This window comes from Pipistrellus kuhlii, unplaced genomic scaffold (assembly GCF_014108245.1).
Source record: "Pipistrellus kuhlii isolate mPipKuh1 unplaced genomic scaffold, mPipKuh1.p scaffold_m20_p_5, whole genome shotgun sequence".
NCBI classification, from domain to species: domain Eukaryota; kingdom Metazoa; phylum Chordata; class Mammalia; order Chiroptera; family Vespertilionidae; genus Pipistrellus; species Pipistrellus kuhlii.
Window position 1 is genome coordinate 59,434,351 of NW_023425551.1, and position 25,011 is coordinate 59,459,361.

A 25,011-nucleotide genomic window follows, 5' to 3' on the forward strand; every position below is an offset into this window, starting at 1 on the left:
AGAATCATAGTTTCAGTTATGTGATTTATTGGGACATTGGATGTAATATTGAAAGAAACACACCACTTCTTAAAAATGAAAAATAGCATCTTGGAACAAATGGTCATGTGAATAATATCATATCCACTTAACTTTGGCTCAGAATGTGTGAAATTTTTTGTAACAGTTATGAAAATTGCATGATTGCTTTGCTTTTAAAGTGAAAAACATGTAATAGCTACTTTTAGTCCTGTGATATTGAATGCAGTATTCTTTGCAGAATTCTGAATTGGCTATCATTTGCCACAAATATTCTATACATTCCAGTGATACTGTTTATGCAATTGTAATAATTTTCCACTTCTGCCTCAGCAGTTTCAGTGACTTAAAAATCACTTGATGTCTGCCTGAAAATGACTGATGTGTTGTTTTCTATATTAAGTAATCTCTGCTGGTGCAGTGTAAGTCTTTTAATGAATCCTAGAAATCTGTTAAAGTCTGCAGTTTTCATGCTTTGTTCAAGTGAACAGGTGTGACAATTTATAGAATCCAAGGCAGACACTCTAATTACTTCATCTTGGGACTTTGAAATATGTTTTATGGGGAAACATCATGAACATATTTTTTTAAGATCAGGAACATTTTGGAACATATAGTTTTAAATTTTACTTAGAGGGAAAAAAATTGAAAGTGAAAATTCAGGAAGTTGAAATTACCAAATGTTGTACCTTTATCCTATAGGTAATTTTTAAAATTCTATTTTGTCTTTGATAGTTAACAACTTGATAGTTTCACGTGTTGGCTATCAACTCCCAATGCAAGAATTATTCAAGTATCATTATAGACATCCCTTTAAGTAGATATGATCACACTTGACTTCTTTAATATGCTAATTTGAATATAGTGATAAAAACAATTCAGGTTTATAAAACCTACTTAACTATGGACAGGCTTACATTAACCCATCTATCAACTTCATGTTGTATAGTTTCAAATACTAGGTTTTAGAAAAGGCCTAAGGTAGATGAACATTTCTTTATTCAAGACAAATATTTGCAAATACATTTTGATACAAAATTGTGTTGCAATTCAATTGAATTCTTCATTAATTTAAAGAATACCTTTACCAGTAATGAGATAATAATTATATTATTTCCATTATAATAAAATAATAATTATTATTTACATTATAATAAAATTTAATGTAAATTTTAATGATATATATTAAGTAAATTTTAAAAGAAAGCCTAGCCAAAACTGCATATGACTTTTGACCACTCCCTCCAAAACTGCAGTAATAATAGCCTCCTGTTGACTGGCAGCCCTACCAATAACAAACAGTCAACACATATTGTGTATGTTATATTTATTGCATACTATAGTCTTATAATGAAGTTGGAAAACAGAAATATTAAGACAATCATAAAGAAGATAAAATACATTTAAAATAGTACATATTAGTTTTAAAAAATTGTGTGTAAGAGCAAGCACTGAGTTCAAATCCATGTTGTTCAAGGGTAAACTGAAATTTGTTTTTCTGTCATTTATGCATTAGGTTTTATTCTAGTGGCATAATAGAACTACCTAACTATGAAAGATCAACATTGATGACCATCTTTGATATACTAGATATACTTGAACTGAGACCTTTTAAAGAGCATTATCCTGGAGTTAATTCTGTTTCAAAAGAATGAAAACAGCCCTGGCCCATGCAGCTCAGTTGGTTGGAGTATCATCCTGTGCACCGAGAGGTCACCATTTTGATTTCCGGTCAAGGCATCTACCCTAGTTGCAGGCTTGATCTCCAGTAGGGGCTGTGCAGGAGGCAGCAGATCAATGTTTCTCTCTCTCTCCCTCTCTCTTTCTCTCTATCTAAAATCAATAAAAACATTTATTATTTTTTTTAAAAGGAATGAAAACAGCATGATCATGGCAGATGAGACTACCATTTTGAGTTTAAGGACGGAGATTTTACTTCAGGTACAGGGTTGCAAATAACTGAAGTTTTTCTAATCCCATCATGGCTGCTTCTTGGGAATCAACCACTGCTACAAAATAACAATTCTAATATTTTCCCTGGAAAAAAAAATTGTTCCTTAGGTCATTACTTTAATAGGCAGTATATTTGTATAATGAAGAATTTCATTTACTATGCTGAGAACTGCAGAACAAACATTACCTTTAGTTTACAGAATCCAGGTAATCTATTCTATGATATTCCATAGTTACTTATTATTATGAGTCTAGGACACAATACTTTAATACATTAAATTACTTAATGAAGAGATAATATTTGGTAGTTCTGGGACTACTCAAATTTAGAAAACAAGTCTAAACTTTTAGTGCAATACAACAATGTATGTTGTTTAATTATTTATTTGCACACTAATAAAATTTGAATCAAATATGATATATTAAATTTTTTAAAAAATTGCCTTACTGTTTTCCACATTTGCTCATACAAAATTCACTATCTGGCTACATATTATCAATGAAATGTTGACTTATTTTTAAATGAATACATTTATCCCTTATATAATTTTGATAGTATAGCATTACATATAAATTTCACCATATAGTCTTAAGTTTTGTAGAGTATATTTTAGAACTTTGAAACATTTTCAATAAGTATACTGGTTATTCCATGGGGTATATATACAGAAGACCAATGGCAGAAAGATTGAATGAGTCTAGAATTGGCTAAATGAAAGGAAGTAGCATTTTAAAATAGCCTGGAATAGTTTGTTTGTTGAGACCAAAATTTAATAAGTTCTAATTATAATTGTGGAATGTTTTGAAGTTTGTACTGTGTTTCCCTATGCAGATGGCATCCAATATTTACAACTACCTTATTAGAAAATATAGTAATCATTAAGTAAGATAGATCAGATAGGTAGATATATATACATGATAAATAGATAAACAGGGTGAAACAACAGTAGGTTTACAGTTGTTCGTCTGGAAAATAATATAAATTAATAAATAATTATACAAGAATAAACTCTGTGCTTAGTGTATTCACAATTGTAAGATATACATTTCCTGACTGGGAGGTCCTTACTTCTTCCAAGATAAGATATTGTTCCTTCTTCGCAATATTTCCTTTTAATGTTGAAAAACACTTCAGTCTGATAAAAAAAAAAAAAATCTTACTTTTATCAACAGCTTGAACTTTTTTCTTTCTGGTCCATAATTACAAGCATATTTCCTACACTGTGCCTTTTATCTATATTTTTCCCATCCTTAGAAAAATCAAAAGGTTTTTAGTTGAGATGTTAGTGGATGTTATTAGCTATAACACATAGATGTACCCTCTTTTGAATGACATTGGCTGCCACAAAATAGTATCAGATTCCACATCAAGCCTCTAGAGAGAAGAGTAAGCTGTTCTTATTTTTTATGACCTAGCCTCAGAAGTGACACCAAGTAAGTCTTTCTATATTCTATTTGTTGATATTGTTATAAAATGTCATTCAGATTGAAGGGGAGTGTTCTAGAAGACTCTGTTCAGTAAGAAATATTGCTGAAAACCACTTTTAATACTTTACCAAAAAACACTTTAAAAATATTTCATATTTTGAACCCTAATAGATTCTCAGGCTTTTTCTTCTGCAGCATGCTTTGCAAAAGCTACTCATCCTATGATGTGACATGCACCACAAGGCCATTCTTGCTTCCTGTTAGCCAACAATAGCATTTATCAAACTATTACTTTAGCCATATGTCTCAAATTGTCCTCCTTTTTTGAGTTTCATGATATCTTGTATCAGATTTGTAAGTACTTTTAGTTTTCTTGGTTCCTCATAATTAATTGATATGACTGGCACATATGTAATATTTCTTCCTTGTCACCACCATTTTGTAATCTTACTTCAAATTCTTTGACTTCCTTAATTCCAAGGAATAGTGCTATCATTTCATTGTAACAACTCACACCCACAAAGATGCCAAGAATCTTGTCATTATCCTGAAATACTGTTATCCCTTTAACTTCTCACTTTTTGAATAATTCTTCATTGCAATTTTTGAGCCAAGTTTGAAAAGAGAAACATTCTCCTGAAGAGACTATTTTCATAGAAAAAAAATAGTTTAAGGACTTAGATATGATATTATTTCTGCTGTTTATTACTCTTGACCAAGACTCTTTATTAACTTTTCTGAAGCTAAGATTTTTCATATGCAGTAGTTGAGAAAAAATGAAAGCAAGGTTATATTGAAGTGTAAGTTAGAATCTTGTATGTAAAATACAAATACTGTTCCTAGCATTTAGAAGGCACTATTTTATTGTCAGTTTCCTCTTACAAAATGTTTCTGTTCTTCCATAACTAATTAAAAAACAGGTGTCACACTTCCATTACGTGCTATGAAGCATATAGTTATGCTTGCATTATGCAAAACATGTGTTTTCTCTGCCTCCTTTCAAGGTTACTGAGCACTATTGGAGGAAATCCCAACATTTTGTATGGTCTTCAGATTCAACAGTACTCTCAATACTAATCTGCCTTCTCTTTAGGTGCTTAAACAGGAAACTCTCTGATTGCTGCTGCTTTTCTAAAACCTCATTTTTTTGTTTGTTTGTTTAACCTGTTTTTCCTAAAGCATTACTCACCCCATATCCATGCAGCAGACAATTTTTATCTTCTGCACAGAAAGTATACATCCAGCATGATATTAATCAACTTTTATTATTTATTTTAACTACATAATTCCTCACCTCTTTTACTTTAGATTTATTTACCTTTATATGTTTATTTTGGAAATGACATTCTGCTCTGAGTTCTTCTCACCTATAGTCTAATATAATATTTGCATTTAACCAAGTTTTATTTATTATTTGATATATATTTTAATTTCTAAGAGAATTGTATTTCAATTATCTTATTGTAGGTAAAATATTGATGAGAAGAAATTGTTTTGTTTAATAAGGCCTTGCCACTAGTTATCCAAAAATAGCCTAGGGCCCATAGGAGTTTGGGCCCAAGGACATTTATTTTGATTGTTAGACACACAAAAAAAGAAATACCGATAAAAACAGAATACTAGGAGAGAGATACTGTTATAAAGGACAGCATATGTAAGAATCAATCTTGGAGTCATCTAGAAATAAATAATAAATTTTAAAATGAAAAAAATGAATAAATCAGTTAATGAAATAAAATGATTTTTCTGTAGGTCAGTAAAATGAATTCTGTAGCATTTGACCTTCTTTCTTCTAGACTGTCTCCCTTCTGTAGTTCTTACCTATAACTGAAATCACATGTTTATATAAATAAGATAATTTATATTTCATTTATGTACTATATAATGAGTGTTACAGTCTAGTGAATTTAAAATAATTTGTGAGACTTATCAATGAAGTGTTCTTCAAAATATTCAAGGTATATTATTCAAACCTTATTAAAATTTATAAGCATTTGTACTAATTTTTTTAAAATTCAAAATAAGTTTCACAAACTTTCTTATCAAAATACATCTTTCTGAAATGTTAATGATAGAACTTGTTCATATTAGGTCTAGAAAATAGAATTTATAAAACATTTTTTAAATATCTCATTTTTTACTATCACTGTTATACAATATCTTTCAAAAATAAATGTGGATCTCCTAAACATATCTATATTTTCCAGGTTGGTTATTATGTTTATTAGATCTAGATTACATTTAGATTTCAGAAAACAATAAAATTGTATTGCATCTTCATACTAATGTACTACTTATTTCTAAAGATTGTCCAACTCTGGGATTTTGTTTTTAAGAAATAATTAAAGACATATTCCACTATGTCTCTGGTTACCTTAAATTGTGAAAATTGTCAATATAATATTAGGTTTTGTTCAATAATGTACTACTTATTTAGTAATTGAATAATGAGGAGATAAGATATATGGTGAATAAATGCACTCAGCAACATTTAAAGCATCTATAGCTAGATTAACAGTATAAAATAGCATAATCTGACCAAATCTCTGCTATCACTTAGGTCATAGCTTTATTTTCTGATTGCATTTAATTTAGCGGTAAAATTATAGGAAATTTAGATATTCTAAGTTCCTTAAGTGACATGACACTAACTAGTTTAAGGTTAAAATATCATAAATATCTTATTAAAATGTAATATTAATGTGTATAATTGCATGATTTCCATTAAGAACAAATTGCCAAACAACAACAACTGATTTAAAGTAGAAGAATAAAATTCAGTCAACTTCTATTTTCCGTAACATTTTGGTTTTAGTCAGGAATGTATTTCTTCCTAATTGTCCAGGTTTTAATGGTAAGGGGATAGATATCCTCTATTGAATTTTTCCATTTTGAAGTTAATGATTTTTCCAAATCATAGTAGACTTCAACATAAGTACAATTGTATCAAAGCAGGAGTTAGTGAAAAGTGGTTTGTGATATGCTAAACAAGTTGTCTAAGATCTAAAAACCAGGCATTTTCTTCTTCTCCTAACTATATTATAAAAGGCCTGTGGACCAAATGCTATAATGACCAAAGATCAGCATGGATGGGTGGGACTGCTAGCATGGTAGGGTGCATGTGGGTAGGCAGGACTGCACAATTTTGTATCCAGGTCTTCTAGTTTAATTTATAACAGTGTTTCTAACATTGCTAGCTTCTGCCAAGCTTCTATGCTATATATTTTTTTTTATATCTCCAGCCTTTGCTTTCAGAATAGCATAGTATATACACCATCTTCCAACAGTACTTTAGTATCTAAGCAACAAATTCCCTTCATGACAGCACACTTAATAACTTTACATTCATGTGGATGACACTTCAGATGCTAGAGCTTTATGATTCACTTTTTTTAGTATGCTAATATATGACATCAGTCTTTATATTAACTTGGTTGCTTCCAAATTTCAAATTATTTTTGTGACTCTGGACCGGCTAACATAATGTTAACTATATATTAACATCTAATATGTAAATGAATATTGTTTTCAATGCAAAAATTTTGGAATGCATATTAAGATTATACAGGTTGTTTTAAGGACATAAAGCTTCATCAATTTTAAAACCAGTCCAATATATTAAATTCATGTAGATTAAGTAATAATAATATAAATGTCAGCTGTTATTTAATGTATGCTGGAAATTTTGGTAACCATATTTTATACATTATTTACATGTAATCATTAAAACAATACTATGTAATAACTGCCATCGTGCTTCCATTTGCATTCATTACAGAAAAGAAAGCTTTTAATACTTTCATGAATTCAATAATTTCTCAGAACAACAGCAAGTTAGTGGTTGAGAATGGTTTTTAAAGATTAATTATATTAGCAGATTTTTTTATATTTCTTAATTCTCAGTTGGAGATAGCACTTAAGTCACTGGCATAGACTCTTCTGTTGCTTGTTACTAATCGTTTATAGGAGGTACTTTTAATGAAAGATGGTATCATCATAGTCTTCTAAAAACACACATTTCCTGAGAAAGTGCTATTTTATATTCAATCTCTAACATATATAAATCTAAAAATCCACAAGTAAAAATTTAAATGCCAAATGGAAGAAGCTTGTGCATTTTCCTTTGATATGATTTTAAGTCCCAGTACAATCTGGCAATTTCTAAACTTAGGCCAAAGTTAGGGATTTAAAATCTTTGGAAGTTTGCTTACATCATTTCCTCAACAGATGCTTGGTAGAAGAGGTGGCTATGTATAGCTGAGAAAACAGTTCTTTGAGGATAGTGAGATATTTGTTGAGGTTTAAATTTTTCAGGCTTATTTCAACTAATTATTTTTTCTTGTTCTGTGTACTAGTCACAAGTGATAATGGAAAAATGCTCTCCCTATCTTGTGAAATATAGAATCAACATTCTAAAATAATAGAAAATAAAAAGAATGATTTCTAAAAAAGAACATATTTTAATTTTTCACAAAGTTTATATGACTGATAAAGATATATATGTATTTGGTTTTTAGTTCTATTTCTGAATGTATTGACCTAAATATATAATAATAAGTTACACAGGGATATAAAAGGTCAAAGGAATATATATATATATATTGGACATATGCTCCAACCAGTAGGTTAGCTTGCTGCTAGGGTCCTGGGTGCCAGAGGGAAGCTGGTGCTGGCAGCTGAGGGAAGGAAAGCCTACTCTTGCACAAATTTTGAGCATCAGGCCTCTAGTATATGTATATGTGTAAATTTATTATATATATATAATATATATAATAAATTTAATGTATTATATATAAAATAAATTAAATTTATTATATATATAATATATATAATAAATTTAATGTAATATATGATATATATATATCATATATTACATTGAAAACACTTCAATATTTTAAAATAATAATTGAAATGTATAATAGGAAAGATGCATTGAATTAAAAAATGCTTTTGTAAATGGTGAAAAGAAGATCTCAGTTCTTGAGTCCTGGCTGGGAAAATAATTCAGAGCCAAGACCCATAAAAGAGATTTACTCAGAAAGCAAAGAAAAATACACTGGAAAGTTTCGAGCTGTCAGCTCAAAGAGCAGCCCTAGGGTGTGAGCTGGGATCTTTTTAACCCCTTGGAGGGCAGTTACATGCTTTCCTCTTTGGGTTGACCTATAGAGGCCTATCCCCATGCCTGCCTGCCTTGTATGGAAGTCAGATTGGGGCTTTTCGCCATCCACCTTGTTCTTCTCTGAGAGAGGATGGAAGGAGTGTCTACTGCATGATTAGCTACATTCCAGGGGAGAAAAGGTTGGGGGGGGGGGATCTGACCTGCATGACTAGAGATGATCTAGAGGAGAAAACATTTTTTAGGGGAAGGTCCTAATTGACAATACTTATCACCAATACCTGTTCTACCAGTTTTTCCATGGGCAGTTGTCTTGGACATTCTGTCTTGGCTATCTTCTGTAACTGGCACATCAGTCTTACTCTGCTCCTGTCTAACTGCCAACCACACTTTCTTAGACTTTCTGTGTCAAAAATCCCTACATTTATTAGCACAATTTTTAGATAATTTATTTGAGTATTGTTGGTACCCTGCTGCATGTAATATAACAATTAATGGAGTTCATGAATTAACTTGAAGAATTTGAAGTATGTTATTAGGTTTGCCAGACATAGCAAATAAAATTACAAAAACATCTAGTTAAATTTGAATTTCAGATAAAAAATAATTTTTTTTATATTGAATGGGACATCTAAAAATTTAAAATTATATTTATTGTGGTAATATTGGTTAATAATCTATATCCTATATAATAAAAGCCTAATATGCTAAGTGTCTGGTCATCCAGTCATCCATTCAACCAAAGCATAATACGCTAATGGTATGCTAAGACTGCTAAACCGCTCACTATGATATGCACTGACCACCAGGGGCCAGACAGTCGACCAGTCAACCAGTCGATACGATGTGCACTGATCACCAGGGGGCAGACTTTGACTAGTAAGTTAGCTTGCTGCTAGGGTCCTACAGATTAGAACTAAGCAAGATGGGCCAGACATGCCCTGGAGACCTGCTGCAGTTCCTACCTGGTTGGCCAACCTCCCACTTCCCTCCCCAGCCCTGATTGTGTACCAGTGGGGTCCCTCGGCCTGTCCAGTGAGGATCGGGCCAAAACTGGCATTCTAACAATCCCAAGGGATATACAGTGTGCGAAGCAGCAGGCAGCTGGGGAGGAGCCTGAGCCCAGGCCAGGCACCATGCTGTGTCTGCTCATCCTGCCCCATTGTGCCTACCACCACCACCACTCCATAGGCTTGCCACCACCAGTAGGCTTGTTGCCACTCTACTGCAGTCTCTGTGCACCGTCCTAGTGCAAAACTAGTATGCCCATGACCAAGAAATGGCCACGGGCTTACACCCAGTCAGTCCTGATCCAAGTCCCAGTCCAATGGAGGAGGATCATGCAAAAGGATTATCTGCACGAGAGGCAGTTGTGCTCACCATCCATGAGTCCGGCATCTGGAGCCTGTTAGTCAGCTGAGTGGCACTTCTACTGTGGAAGTGCACTAATCACCAGAGGAAAGCTCCTGTGCTAAGCATCTACACCTTGGTAATCAGTGCATGTCATAGCAACTGGTCAAAGGTTGAATGCTTGAACAGTTGTTTAGGCTTATACACACACACGCACTCACACATGCACACACACATACTAGGGGCCCGGTGCACAAAACCCATGCACTCTGGTGGGGGGAGTGGTTCTCCAGTGCACAAATATGTGCACCAAGTCTCTAGTATTGTATAAATGCCAGGTGTATAGCTTTATAATATGCCATCTGCATACTCTATTGTGTACTCATCACACAGTCTAATCTCCTATCACCATGTATTTGAGCCCCTTTATGCTCTTCTTCCTTTCCTCCTCCCTCCTCCCCTCTGGTAACCATCACTTTGTTATCTGTATCTATGAGATTGTGTTTTTGTTTATTTGCATATGGCATTCTTATTTTGAGGGGGAAAAAAATCTGAAATTTAAATGTAATGATGTGTTATGTATATTTTTTGGCACCCTCAAAGGAAATTTGAATTTTGATTTTGTTTCTTCTTTATGTCAGAGGAATGTAAATTAGATCAAAGTAGTAAAGAGAGGCAGCCAAGATTACTGCAGTTTTATTTCTCTAAATAAAGCAAAGAAATGTTAAATACATGAAAATATTTCTGGTGCCATCTTACATGGAATTTTAGAGTTTTAACAGTCCTGTGGGCCATTACCAATGCACTTTTAGGGATCTGCACTGTTGTGTATATCCATGAGTTCCCCCACCCCACCCCAATATCACTTTTTTTATTCCTCAGTCCGTCCATGTACCCTTCATCCCTCACCTGCCCCCCACCCCCTACTGGCCTCCCACTACCCCCACAGCTGTCAGCCTGTTCCTGCTGGTTTTCACTGCCAAATGCTGTGAAGGCTTCTCTTCCCCTGTGCCTGGTGCCCTGGGTTTGGGAACCCAGCATGGAGTTGAGACCCTATTCTCCTCAGGGGGGCAACTTTTGCAGGGGAGTTGTCTTTCCAGATTCTCAGCCACAAGTGGCTTCAGGGACCAGCCCTCTCTCTCTATGCCCTTCTTTCCAGTCTCTATGGGGCTTCTTCAGTAAATCCTTGGTTATAACACTTCTGTTCAGCCGTACTTCAGTTGGTTACTCAGGTTGAATGCTCTATAATCTGGCTGTAAATCAGATTTGGTGCAGCTCCCATATATTCTGTAGCTATCTTGTAATCCGGGAGACCTAGAAGACTTGAATGTGTCTGCATAGGTTTTTTGATGTCATGTTTAAATTTTAAATATTTTAAAACATAAATATTTGTGTTATAGCAAGTATAAATTTAAAATTTGTACATAAAAAGGACTTTGTCTTTTTTATTTATTTACCTTGTAGATTTACCAAGTTTTATATGTAAATTAGGAAAGGTGTCATCTCCAGGAAGACAACATTTGATGAGAATGAAGTTTAGTGGGCACCATAATATGTGGATATTTTATTCTCTTCTTTCTTTCTTTCTTTCTTTCTTTCTTTCTTTCTTTCTTTCTTTCTTTCTTTCTTTCTTTCTTTCAAGAAGTATATTTATATGAGGTAGTAGTGCCCCATTATTTGCAGTTTTGGTTTTCATTCATTTCATTTCATTCATTTCATAAATGGCTTTAGTTATCTACAATCAATCATGGTGCAAAAATATTAAATGGAAAATTCCAGACAAAAACAATTCATGATTTAAATTGGACACAGTTCTGAGTGTTATGATGAAATTTCTCTGTGCTCCATTCTATGCAGCTCCTTTTGACAGTGTATTTATAGTGTACACATTACCTGCCTCTTATTTATTAACTGTCTTGTTATCAGATCAGTTATCAGAGAGAAACAGCTCATTCACATAATTTAGCTGCAAACCAGGTTTGGAGCCAGAAGGTAGTGAGTGCGGTATATTTTCATTACAGTATATTTTTATAATTGTTTTACTATATTATGTTACAGTTGTTAATCTCTTACTCTGTCTAATTAATAAATTAAATGTTATAGGCATTTGTGCATAGAAAAAGCATAGTATATATTTGGAGCTCCATACTATCTGTTGTTTCAGGCACACAATAGGGTCTTGGAATATATCCCGCACAAATAAGGAAGACTATGTACAATATACTTATACATTAAAAAAAGTATATACAAAGAAGAAAAGAAAATATAGCAGTAACCCTTGAAATTTAGACTATTCACAAAGGACCATTTAAGGAATGATTAACTATAATGTAATGATCACTCCTCAGGAATTAGAATGTAATTTACTATATACCATTACCATATATATATATATATATCAGAATTATATTAGTTTATTAGTATATATGTGTGTGTGTGTTTTATATATGTTATATATATATATATATATATATATATATATATATATAAAATATTTTTTTAAACCAGAATTATATTAGTTTATTTGAATATTTGCTAGGTGTTCAGGTTTATTTTTGTGTTGTTCTTTTAACTAAGCTCTAGCTGCAAAAATGTTTGAGATCTTTGAAAAAGTATAAGAGGGCTTTTTATTTATTCATTTATTTAATAAATATTTATTAACTATCTACTATGTATCAGGCACTTCTTGCCTTACCACATTTGAAAAAACTGTACAGGATTTTTTCTTTTTTATTATTCTGGAAGATTTAAAATATCTCATTATCTTCATTATCATATAGATTCTTGCTATCTTAGTAATTTGTGTATTGTTAATATTTTATATTGATGCTAAATGACACTATAGTTGTTTCCTTAGTCATTTTGTTTCACACTTAAATTATTAAGGTCTCAATATTCAACCTGCTTACCTATGCAAACTAATGTATAGATAATGAGAGCAATTATTTCAAATTAATGTCACTGACATTTAACATCACTAGTAACATCAACTTCTTCATCTTTTCTAATAAATGGAAATATTAATTGAATACCCCCAGTCTCTATGACATATACACTCAGCACGTCTTCTCTCTCAGTCTTTCATATGCTGTTGCAGATGGCTTTTCAAACATGTAGATGTGTCTTGCTCAATTAATTTTAGCGAAGATCACTTAGCAGGAGTCATCTTATCAGCTCTTGACAACTGTGTATATAATTCTATCATAGCATAAAGTTTTCCTCTCAGATTTTCTTTAATCCAAGAAAATATGAGATCAATTTTAGAGAACAAATGCTCTTAGACATCAATCCTATTAAAATTTTGTATTTCTTTTCAATTTTTTGTTCAGATTACTATGCAAGTATATTTTTTTCTCATCACAGAAATTTAACTTGGCAATCCTATTATTTGAATTTATATACATATTTAAGCAAATTTGAGTAAATGTACCTTTTTAAGTGCTAGTTAGGTTTAAAATATCCCCAGAAATGATTTTAAACTTGAAACTTTGCAATTCCTCCTCAGTGCTTGGTGAACTATAATATTCCTAGTGTGTAGTATAAACAATAAAACAATTAATGTTCTTTGTCCAAACTGTTTTTCAAGAGTCTTAGAAGATAGAAGCCCAGTGCAAAAATCCGTGCGCTGTGAGAAAGGGGGGATTATCTCACTGGGGAGTGATCTCCCTAGCCCATCCTGCGCTCTCTTGCAGCCCTCGAGCTCTTGGAGGATGTCTGACTGCTGAGGAGGCGAAGAGGCTCCCACCACCACAGATGTGCTCGCCAGCTGTGAGCCCAGCTTCTGGCTGAGTGGTGGTGGGGAGGGAGCTCTGCTCAACTAGAAGCCAGGCCCACTGTTTCTTAGCATGTCCCTGTTCCCTGTTCATTGCTGGGGGGGGGGGGGTCTATCAGGGTTGGGCTGGTTGGGGGAGGAGCCATGGTAAGTTGAGGCACCATGGTCTCCTCCCAGCCTGCCTTTGCAGAGGCACTGGAACTGGGCCACCTCCTCTCTCACTGCCTCTGCAGAAGGGGGTGGTGCCAGGACCGCCATGGCTGGCCTGTGGCACAGGTTCACTGGCCCTGCACCCTACACTGGTCATCCCAGAAGGTTGTTCTGCTGTCTGGTCTAATTAGCATGTTAGCTCTTTATTATATAAGGTACTTTTGTGTTTTGTGGGCAAATATAAAAATATTGCTTATCCTGGGTACATCCTAAATTCTAATTTTAATCCATTGTATGTACTTAATTAAGCTATACAACACCCCCCCCCCCCCAGACAATTTATGATATTTATTGGGTTGAGAGTGGTTAACAAAATTATACAGGTTTCAGATGCACAATTCCACAACATATCATCTGTACATTGTATTGTGAGTTCACCACCCCACCTCAAGTCTCCTCTCATCACTATATATTTATTCCCCTATAACTTTCTTCTCCTTCCCCCTGTTTAACATCTTCCTGGCAATTCTTACAGGAAATACACACTGTTATCCATGTTCATGAGTTGTTGTTTTTCTTTTCTTCCTCTATTTTTTTTTCTTTTGTTCTCAATCCCTCCACCCTTCCAGCCCTCCAACCGCCCCCCACCCCGCAAACACTGATAGCTGTCAACCTGCTCTCTGCTTATAGGTTTGTCTCTATTTTCCTTGATATTTAATTTTGTTCATTAGATTCCACATATGAGTAAAATAATATTGTACTTCTCTGACTGGCTTATTTCACTTAGCATGATGGTCTCTAGGTCCATCCATGTTGTCACAAGTATAAGATTTCCTTCTTTTTTTATTTCTGAGTGGTATGCCATTATTTCAATGTGCTACAGCTTTTTTATCCATTCATTTGTTGATGGGCACTTGGGTTGCTTCCAAATACTAGCTATAGTAAATAATTCTGTGATGAACATAGGGATGCATATATTCTTTTAAATTAGTGTTTTGGGTTTCTTCAGATATATTTTCAGAAGAGGAATTGCTAGGTCATAAGGCAATTCCATTTTAATTTTTTGATGTAACTCCTTACTGCTTTCCACAGTAAGTGCAGCAATTTGTGTTACCTCCAACAGTGCACAACAGTGCATGGAGGTTCACTTTTTTCTCCATATTTTTCCTAACACTTCTTTGTTGATTTATTGATGATAGCCAATTTGAATCTCTGAGGTGATATCTCAATATGGTTTTAATTTGTGTTTCTCTGCAGATTAGTGACATAATGGTGAGCATCTTTCCATATGCCTATAGACTATTTGTATGTCCTCTTTAGAATTAAACTAGACCACCTTCTTATATCATACACAAGAATAAACTCAAAATGGAATAATGTTTTAAATGTTAGACTCAACCATACAAATCCTAGGAGGAATATAGGCAGTAAAATCTCAGAAATTTCTCATAGAAATATTTCTTTTTAAGATACATCTCCTCAGGCAAAGGAAACAAAAGAAATGATAAAGAATGGGACATTAAACTAAAAGATTTTGCACAGCAAAAGAAACCATCAACAAAATGGAAAGACAGCCCACAGAATGGGAGGACATATTCACCAATGATACATCTGATAAGGAGTTAATATCCAATATTTTTACAGAACTTAGGCTCAAATCTTGAACTTGACATCAGAATCCTCATTTCTAAGCAAAATTCACAAATTATGTGATTGCTCTTCAGCTTTGAAGTAATAAATGGAAATTTCAAAATGTGTCAAAGTTTTGGTATCGTTTGTGAGGATGCCTTATTCAGATCATTATCAATTATTTTAATTTTAGGGATTCTTCCCTTTGCACCTTCACTTGTCAGCCATGACTTTTTAGTTGAGGTCAGGCTGTTGACCAAGTAGGACACACAGATGAGAGGATGGAGAGGATTGTAGTAAGGGTAAATTGAGACCCAAGATTGAAAGAAAAAAAAAGAATCCATTGTTTGCTTCCTTGAGTAAGTAACAGGTTGGTGGATAAAGAAGACAAAATATGTGTATAAACAAATCACAGTAGAAAATGTGTAGTTTGAGAGTAGAGAAGTTCATGGGTTCTATAACAATTATTCATTAAAGTACTTTATGATCAGATTTGAAATTCAGAATGATATAGTAATCATCATGGGTAGAGTATTATTTGGAGTTTGGGAGATTTCAATAAACCAAGATACTAGAATCCAAAGATGCAAGCCTGAATTAAGTGCTGCCAATGGGAAGGAGACAGTGGTAAAGGTACGTGTCAAGCATCAATGTGATTTGCTGTATGGTTGATATTGTTAGGTTAGTGGTGCAAGAGGGTAAAGAAGCTAGATTACTTTCTGGTTCCTCACTGAGTTGATTAGGAGGATGACAGGGGTTGGAGGGTATAATAAAATGATGAGCTCATTTTGTACTTGCTGAGCTTGAGACACCGTGAGCCACCCATGCAGATAGATATTTGAGGAATTTTGCCAAATTGTGCAAGCCTAGTTAAGGTCTGAAAGATATATGTCTATGTTTAATTTGTAGGTAAATGTATTATTTTTTTGGAATAACTTTCATCTTGGTTCATTAAGATTGTAACGCTGGCGTAAACTTGAATTATTTTTTATTCTTCAGAATATGATGTTATGCCAAGGTAACCAATAAAACAATAACAGTTACTTACATCAAGAAATATTTATTCCTCATTCGTACAAGCACATCTTGTTTAACTGACATTCTAAAGCAACTATTAAGCAAAGGGTAGTTCAGCCTTACATTTTCACTCAACTAAGATTGCTAATGCATGGAAAGAGAGCTCTGGAGAGACTTTTACTGACAATTAATTGATTTCATTCTTAAGTAACATATTTGTATCCCATCTGCACAGATCTATTTGGCTAAAACCAATGCAAGGCCATATCTAACCTCAAGGAAATAAAGAGGTTCAATATCTATCCCCATGTACTCATAAAGAGAACCAGAAATACTAGTAAATAGCACTAATGTCTTCAATAATTTTGAGTCAGAAATACTTGTTTCAAAATCAGTTCTGCCTAAGTTTCTTTATCTTTAGAGTGAAAATATGGATGCCCTTTTTAGATTGGAGGACAAAATGCAAAATTGAATATAAACTTACTAGTCAGCTGTTATAAATGGTGCAACTAGCAGGTGTAGTTTGCTTGAATATATAAATGTATACCGTGTGTGCATAAGGACTTTGAACATGACTCATTCCCCACACACATATTTTTTGAAAATGAGTTCTTTGCATTTTTAGTTTCTATCAGAGTGGAATGTGCTTATACCATGTAATTGGAAAATTATGAATGAATAAGTTATTAGTTCCAGTTTGCATACCTACAGATATTTCCCTGGGCGGTGTAGCTTAATTTTTTTTAAAGATATTGTGGATCTTGTTTGTGATTTTTTAAAAAATATATTTGTTTTTATTGATTTCAGAGAGTAAGGGAAATGGAGAGAGATATCTCTGTGTATAAAAGGCTAATATGCAAAGTCTCGCCATGGGAGTTTGACCTAGAGACCAGGAGTTCTATTGCTCGCTATGACATGTGCTGACCACCAGAGTATGGCGCAGAATAAAGGAAGGCCCCAGCCGGCAGCCATAAGGCCCCCATCAGCTCTGATCACCAGCCAGGCCTAGGGACCCTACCCATGCACAAATTTCATGCATCAGGGCTTTAGTAGAAACATAAATAAGTAGAGAAAAACATGATCAATCATCAGCTTCATGCACAGTCACTCCTGGGGACCTAGCCCACAATCTGAGCATGTGCCCTGACCAGGAATCAAACTGTGACTTCTTGGTTCATAGGTTAATGCTTAACCACTGAACCACACAAGTCAGGCTTTTTTTGTGATTTGATGCCCTTCCAATTTTTTCTTTAAGGTCCCTTTTGAATTGCCTATCACCAGATTGATTGTATGTCAGGCATTTCAATGGATGTGTGCTCATTTTTAGACTTAACAGATTTAGATCTGCTGTAATTACTGATATGAGTCCAAGTACATTATATGCAAGCATGATTTTTTTGCATAGATAAGTATAAGAAGACCAGTATCTTAGACTATGGATAATATTTGTTAATACATAATTCCCTTAGGCAGCATAATGCACATAAGACTCCTCACTGCAATGCTTTCTTAGAACTGACTTAAAGGCAATGCTCACTAATTCTGTAGTACTCTACAAATAATCCAATTGACAATTTGAGATGTCAGTTTCAATTATGCAATATTATAAAAATTAGAAATACAGGTTGAACATTTCTAGTGAAATCAACTAATCACCTATTATTATATTGAGTGAGATAATACATTACAAGCTGCAATGTAATTTTACCTTAATGTCTTATAGATATAACAGAGGCCCGGTTCACAGACTCATGCACTGGTGGGGTCCCTTGGCATAGTCTGTGCGGATTGGGCTGAAAATGACACCCAACATCTCCTGAGGGATATAGTAGTGCAGGAAGAGGAAGGTGGTCAAGGAGGAGCCACTGCTGCTCATCCGGGACAGCTGAGCCTCTGTCCCCATCTTCCACCACCGCCCCTCACATCTCCTGGTCTGCCGCACCCAGCTATGGAGAAGTGAGTCCCTAGAATGGAGTTCCCGTGCTTGCTAGGGGTGCAGACTGAGGTTAGAGAAGTAGGGTGAGAAGAGTGGCATCCAGGGCAGACCAGGGAGTTGCAGTAGCTGCATGGCAAGACCCCCCACTTCGTGCGCCATCCTGCAAGTCCTGAGTGGCTCCGGTCTGATAGGAGGAGGCAGGTGCTAGGGACAAAGTTTGTGGTCTCTTTTTTCCTTCACTCCATCCCTTGGTCGTTACTGCCCAGGGAAGACACGGCCAGGGGTTGACAGGGGTCGGGTGCTGCACCTCCAGAGCAGTGCCCGGGGAGCTGCAGAATTTGGGCCGATGGCCCAGCCTTCCAATGTGAACTGCAGCTCAGCCCCATCTGCTTGCAATCTTTCATAGACTCAATTGCCTAATTCTCTTTTTATCTGTCTAAGTTGACTGCCCCCTGGTGGTCAGTGTGCACCATAGTGATGGGTCAAATAGTCAACAGGCCAACCGGTTGCTTAGGCTTTTCTATATATTGATATCTGATATACATTAAGAAACTTTATTTCAAGCAGACTAATCTTGCTCAATATTAACACATCTCATTACATTAAAATAATTTAGTAAAAAAAATCATCTTTTATGTTTTTCTGTGTTCTCAAATGTTTTCTCTTTTATTATAAGCAAAATAGGTTGTTTTCTATCAAAAGGATAAAAATAATCCTTGAATTTTAGAATTTGAAAGTCTTACTACTAGTAAATTATTATATTTTGTTTTAGTTGTTCCCTTGGCTGCTATTAATAAGAGTAAATTTCATTTTATGACATTATTATAATTGTATGATACTTAAGTAAATTACTATTACTAAATTTTTATTAAGGATTGTGTATATATTGAAAATTCAGCCTAGTAAAATTTTCTAATTTTCTGTGAATAATTATCAAATTAGAAAAAAATGTTTATTTTCCTCTAAACACTTAACTGGGTGAAATTATTTATGTTAAATATATTTCTATTAATAAGTTATTTATTGATATCATACCCATGAGTTAATTTTAAAATAACATGAAACATTTAATTTAAAATCATTGCTCTTGCCTTAGCTGGTTTGGCTCAGTGGATAGAGCATCGGCCTGTGGACTGGGGTGTCGTGGGTTTGATTCCTGTCAAGGGTTTGTGCTTTGGTTGTGGGCACATCCCCAGTATGTGCAGGAGATGGCTGATGGATGATTCTCTCTCATCAATGTGTCTAGCTCTCTGTCTCTCTCCCTTCCTCTCTGTAGAAAATCATTAAAAAATATTGAATAAAAATAAAATAAAATCATTGCTCTTTATAAAGGTAAAATGTTAAAACATGCATTTAAATTTAAAGAAAGAAAAGATTGAAATCAGTACCTATATTTAAGAAGCAGTGCTAATTATAAGAATTTTCTCACTGGGGAGGCAGCAATGGAAAAACTAACAACACGTTTAACACTCAAACGACCATATGTTTGCCAACCATATTTACTGCATATGAACAAACTCTTTTAAGGTAATAACAAAACTAGGATTTTTCAGGTTAAAATATGACAAAATTATGTACCTATAACCCTAAAGATCTGTGACAAGTTATTATTCAGATATTTATTTATTACTTATAGTCAAATAAGGATTACTTGATATTGCTAAAAAGGCATCTAAGCTATTACTGGGGTGTCAATTAATGTATGGTGGTAGAAGCAATAAATTATAATAAATTTATTCAATTCAAATATGATTCAAGCATAATCAAAATGTGTGCATGTGGTGTACATAAATAAATTAAAGGTAGTCTTTCATTTTTTCTTATGTTCAAATTGTGCTACTACTGAATACCATAAATATGTCTTTGTTATCTTCCTCTACTTTGTGCCAGAATTAAAGGTCCTATTATTCCTCACATAGAGTTGGCTGCACTACTTATATGGGAGCATTATTTTTTTTCAGCAAAGAATGATCTTCCCCTTCCCCCCAGGCCTAGAATTATTATATTTATTCATATTTGATTTTCTGTTAGAAACTATTGAGCACAGATTGAGTGGAATTTGGAGTGAATATTGTAAAATCTGTGATGAGTGGTGCCTGGAGGGAGCTAATAGGCCAGGATTTTGATGATAGTAATCAAAATCACACACAAACAAGAAACCAGTAAAAGCCTGGTTTGTTTTCAAACTGTGTAAGAATGCAAGAATTAGGCATGCACTGTGAAAAAAAAAAAGTGTAAAATTTAGATACATCCCCTGTTTTTTCACACTTTCTTTAAAAGGCAGCAGAGTCTTTAGCATCTTGTGTTTTACACACTAAACTATCTTGAAATCTGCCCATGATCACAGAATTTTGTGAAGTGCCAAAATATTTATATTACTCAGCTTTTAAAATACCATTAGCAAGTGCTAATTAGCATCTAAAATGAGAGAAAGGTCCCAGAAAGGTTGTAAGAAAAAACAAGAAAGAAAGAAGACTAAGAAAGGAAATTAATTCAAGCAGAAGAGGGATGGATGAATGGACTAAGAGTTGGAAGAAGAGAGAACAAAAGAAAGAAACAAAATATTCTGAGGGAAGTAAAGAAAGAAAACACACAAAATGCATTCTTTGAAAGACATATTTTTTATGCCTTTGCTTTTCAAACAACATTCTGAAAATGTTTTCTGTTTATCTGATTACAATTTTTTAGTTTCTTTTTATTTTACCTCACAGTTGAATCTAAATAAAGAGTGAAATTAAAATCAGCTGTTTTTTTTTTTCTAATTTCAATAGTCAATAATAGGCAACAGTGTATACCAATTTTCTCTTAGTTTTGTTCTTGCTTTGTTTTAAATTGCCCAAATTCCAATACAAATTTAGAAGGTTGAGAAAGTGGTTAATAACTCAACACATTTATGATGATAAAATTTCAGAAAATCTCATTAAAAATTATTTTCTCTTACAAGTTTACAACTCAAAGTTTTTAATTAAAAAATCCTTTGCATATTCCATATGCATTGGTTAGGCTCAAATTGTATAATTGGCAATCTAAGCTGCAGGCCGCTGGAGACACAGCTCACATTCCTAATAGGAAGGAAGCCAAAATAACAACAGGAAAACAACATCTCATTGAGAACATCACCAAGACCATGCTTTAGTAAAGGAAAACAACAGAAATCTCATAAGGCGAAGTGGAGCAGATGGTCCCAAGAATCTTTTGGACTAGGTTACTTTTGTTCTTAGGCCAGGGCTTATAATGGAAACCAAATACACTGGGAACAAATTAACTGGTACATACGGATGTGGGTGTTAGTTCCCCAAGGTGAGAATCAAATCACAAACCTAACATTTAATCAGAACTGTTGTTTCTAACTATCATGTCATGCTCTATTGCTTCCAGATAACACACCATGAGATTTTCAGTCAAATGCTAATGATGAGTAGAAATGAAAGAATGGAAAGAACAGCACTGAGTCAAACCTACTTTTCTACTGATAGTTAGGAAAAACAAAACAAAAACCTTTATACCAAGATCTTGAAGGAGAAAAAGAAGTACATCTATTCTAATCTTCTAATCCAGTGGTCGGCAAACTCATTAGTCAATGGAGCCAAATATCAACAATACAATGATTGGAATTTCTTTTGAGAGCCAAATTTTTTTAAACTTAAACTTCTTCTAATGCCATTTCTTCAAAATAGACTGACCCAGGCCATGGTATTTTGTGGAAGAACCACCCTCAAAGGGCCAAAGAGTCCTGTGTGGCTTGCAAGCTGCAGTTTGCTGACCACTGTTCTAACCCATCTGCATAGAGCCAACACTGAAAACACACTTTAAAGACTACACACAACTTCATGTGTTACAATGTGACAAATAAATGTGTGATGAGCATTGAGCCAAATTATATAATAATGCTGAAAAGAATCATATTGTGGACACAGCTTTATTGAATGAAATAATTTGGCTGAGACATAGACTGAGTTTGTTTTGACAATGACTTTTATCAGGGCATAAGTTGTTGTTTTCATAATGTAGTTGCTAAAAACATTGCATTTGCAATTGTTAAAAAAAGATATTAAAATCATTTCAAAGAAATTAAAATTTTAATCTTCACAATTTGTAAAGGCTTATAAACCAGTGAGTGTGAGTGTGGGAGTATGTGAATATGTGATGATATATAAATATGCTTGTAGGTGAATTAAATTCATCCTGTCATGTATACCTTTGAGGCTATGAAAAATTGTTAAAAAATAAAGACAAACTTTGTTGTAGTTTTAGGTCAGCGATGCCAAAATCAACAATTGTTGAACTCTCATAACCTGAAAAACAACACATTCAATAACTGGATTCTTAATGAATTTTAATATATTGATTTCAGAGAGGAAAGGAGGAGAGAAATAGAATTATCAATGATGTGAGAGAATCATTGATTGGATGCCTCCAATCCTACTGGGTGGGGATCGAACCCTAAACCCAGGCTTGTGCCCTGGACAAGAATCAAACCTGGGACCCTTCAGTCCGCAGGCCGACACTCTACCCACTGAACCAATTCACCGAGGGCTTAATGCATTCTAATTAAACTTTTCACAATTTAAGAACAGTTTCTATTTTTCTCTTATAATTTCAATTATCACATAAATGAATTATGTTTTCAATATTAAAGGACAGTGCAGCTATGATGTCAGAGTATGATGTCACATGTGGTCCTGTTAGTAATCTAAAGTCTTTATCCTCGTTTTCCATTGAAAATTTTCCAAATTCTTCAGCCCTCCATAGTAGCATGGAGGGAGATCTGTGTGTGTCAAGGGCAGAAAGGAGGAGGATTACAATTTCCAGAGGAGTCAGCTGGAAAGGTGGTGATTGAGGTGAGAGAGAGGGTTAGTTTGATCTTAATACAATGACAAAGGAGTAATATTGGAATTTAGCAAGGCGAGGAGGGTGGGCAGTGACATTCAACACCCCCTGAAAGAATTGTCATGAACAACAAAATATTCTTCAAGCTGTCAGTAGTGCCACTATTAAAGAATTCTTAGTCAGAATCTGACTTGACTATATCTAGATTCTGCCACTCTAATCTGCATACTCTGCATCCCAGGCAAACTGACCCTTCTATTACTTTCACCATGGATCTCAATATGCTATTTCCCCTTCCTGAAATGCTATTCTCTCCTATGCTCTAGGCAACAATTTTTTTCCAATTTCAGCCCACATGTTGCTTTTTCTCAGCAAAGTGTTTCTTACTTCCCTCAAGTCTCATTACTTATTTTCTCTCTCCACTTGCACAAAACTCAGAACATTCCAACTTTTTTCTGTGGTTTTACATGCTTGCCGGATGATGTTTTTAGATAATGAATCATTTCTTATTCATCTTTGCATATGGATACTCTAGTATATTGAAATATATGTGTTTACTACACATATAAATGGAAAATAATAGAGAGCTATGAATGAGTGAATAAATATATGTAAAAAGTAAGCAACTGAAATGTTCAGAAAGACATATTACAATGTTAGATTTGGGAAAGTGATCCTACTTTGAAAGAAATAACACATTTATATTTGAGGGTTTCACAGAAAAATAAAAGGTTTACAATACAGAATTCTAAAGTATATATTATACTCCAAAGAAAGCTATGTGGAAATTTAAGGGTAGTGTTTTAAATTTATTTTGTTTAATAGAATATATAGAGCAATTTTTAAAAGATTTTAAACATTTTAAAGTGACAACATGTTTAATTTTTACTAAACTGTTCAGTTTAACTTACACTCTGAGCCAATTCCTTGAGCTAAAATATTTACTTACAATTTCAGAAAATGGTATCAAAATAATTTATTGTTTGAAAGAAATAACTAATATTGAATAATGAGGCAAACATAGATTTTTTTAAGTTGTTCTATTAAGTGCATATTTAATTTTTATATACTGAATCAGGTTCTGTGAAAATTGCTGGATATTTAGTAGTAAAAAAATATAGGCATGGGACCTACCTTCATGAATATTATACTATTTGAAAATACAGATGATTAAACAAGTAAATAAAGTTTAATTACTGATTTGAACTGTGATTCAATATTTACTTTTGAGCAATCTTAAAAAAAGTACTTAGTGTTTCTGAATTTCAGCTGACAATATTTATAATATCTATAAAATGTTGACAAAATGAGGCAAAAGCCTACCTGGTGAGCATGTTGTGAGGATAAAGATAAGTTATAGAAAGGCCTAAGACAGCGGTCGGCAAACTCATTTGTCAACAGAGTGGCAAACCGCGGCTCGCGAGCCACCTGTGGCTTATGAGCCGCGGTTTGCCGACCACTGGCCTAAGAAAATGTCTGGAAATGTTAGTTACCAGTATTTAATAACTGGTAACTAAGATTACATGAGAGCTACACATATCATTATTCACATGTCTTTATTTGGCAATTTCTTATAAAGTTTTAACTTTAAAAAGCTTTAGATCTTATAAGAATTAAATGCTTTTATAGTTTTCTGTACTCAAACTATAGACAACTTGTTTACTCTGCTTTATATCTCATTTCTTAATTTTTGTCCTAATGTTGTTCAATTTCCTCGGCAAGCTTAGATTTAGACCACAGAAAACTACTTTAAAATATCTGTGAACAGTTTAGCATAGAATCAGGAATATATCAAAATACAATTCAGGGCAA

The 25,011-nt window shown here is 33.9% G+C and overlaps 1 protein-coding gene across 1 annotated transcript in view; it reads left to right on the forward strand.

Moving 5' to 3' along the window:
- EYS (eyes shut homolog) overlaps window positions 1-25,011 on the forward strand; it is a 1,188,193-nt gene that overhangs the window by 12,999 nt on the left and 1,150,183 nt on the right. The window contains 1 exon segment of the mRNA XM_036415133.1: window positions 1,468-1,488. Coding sequence (XP_036271026.1) covers window positions 1,468-1,488 — 21 coding nt within the window.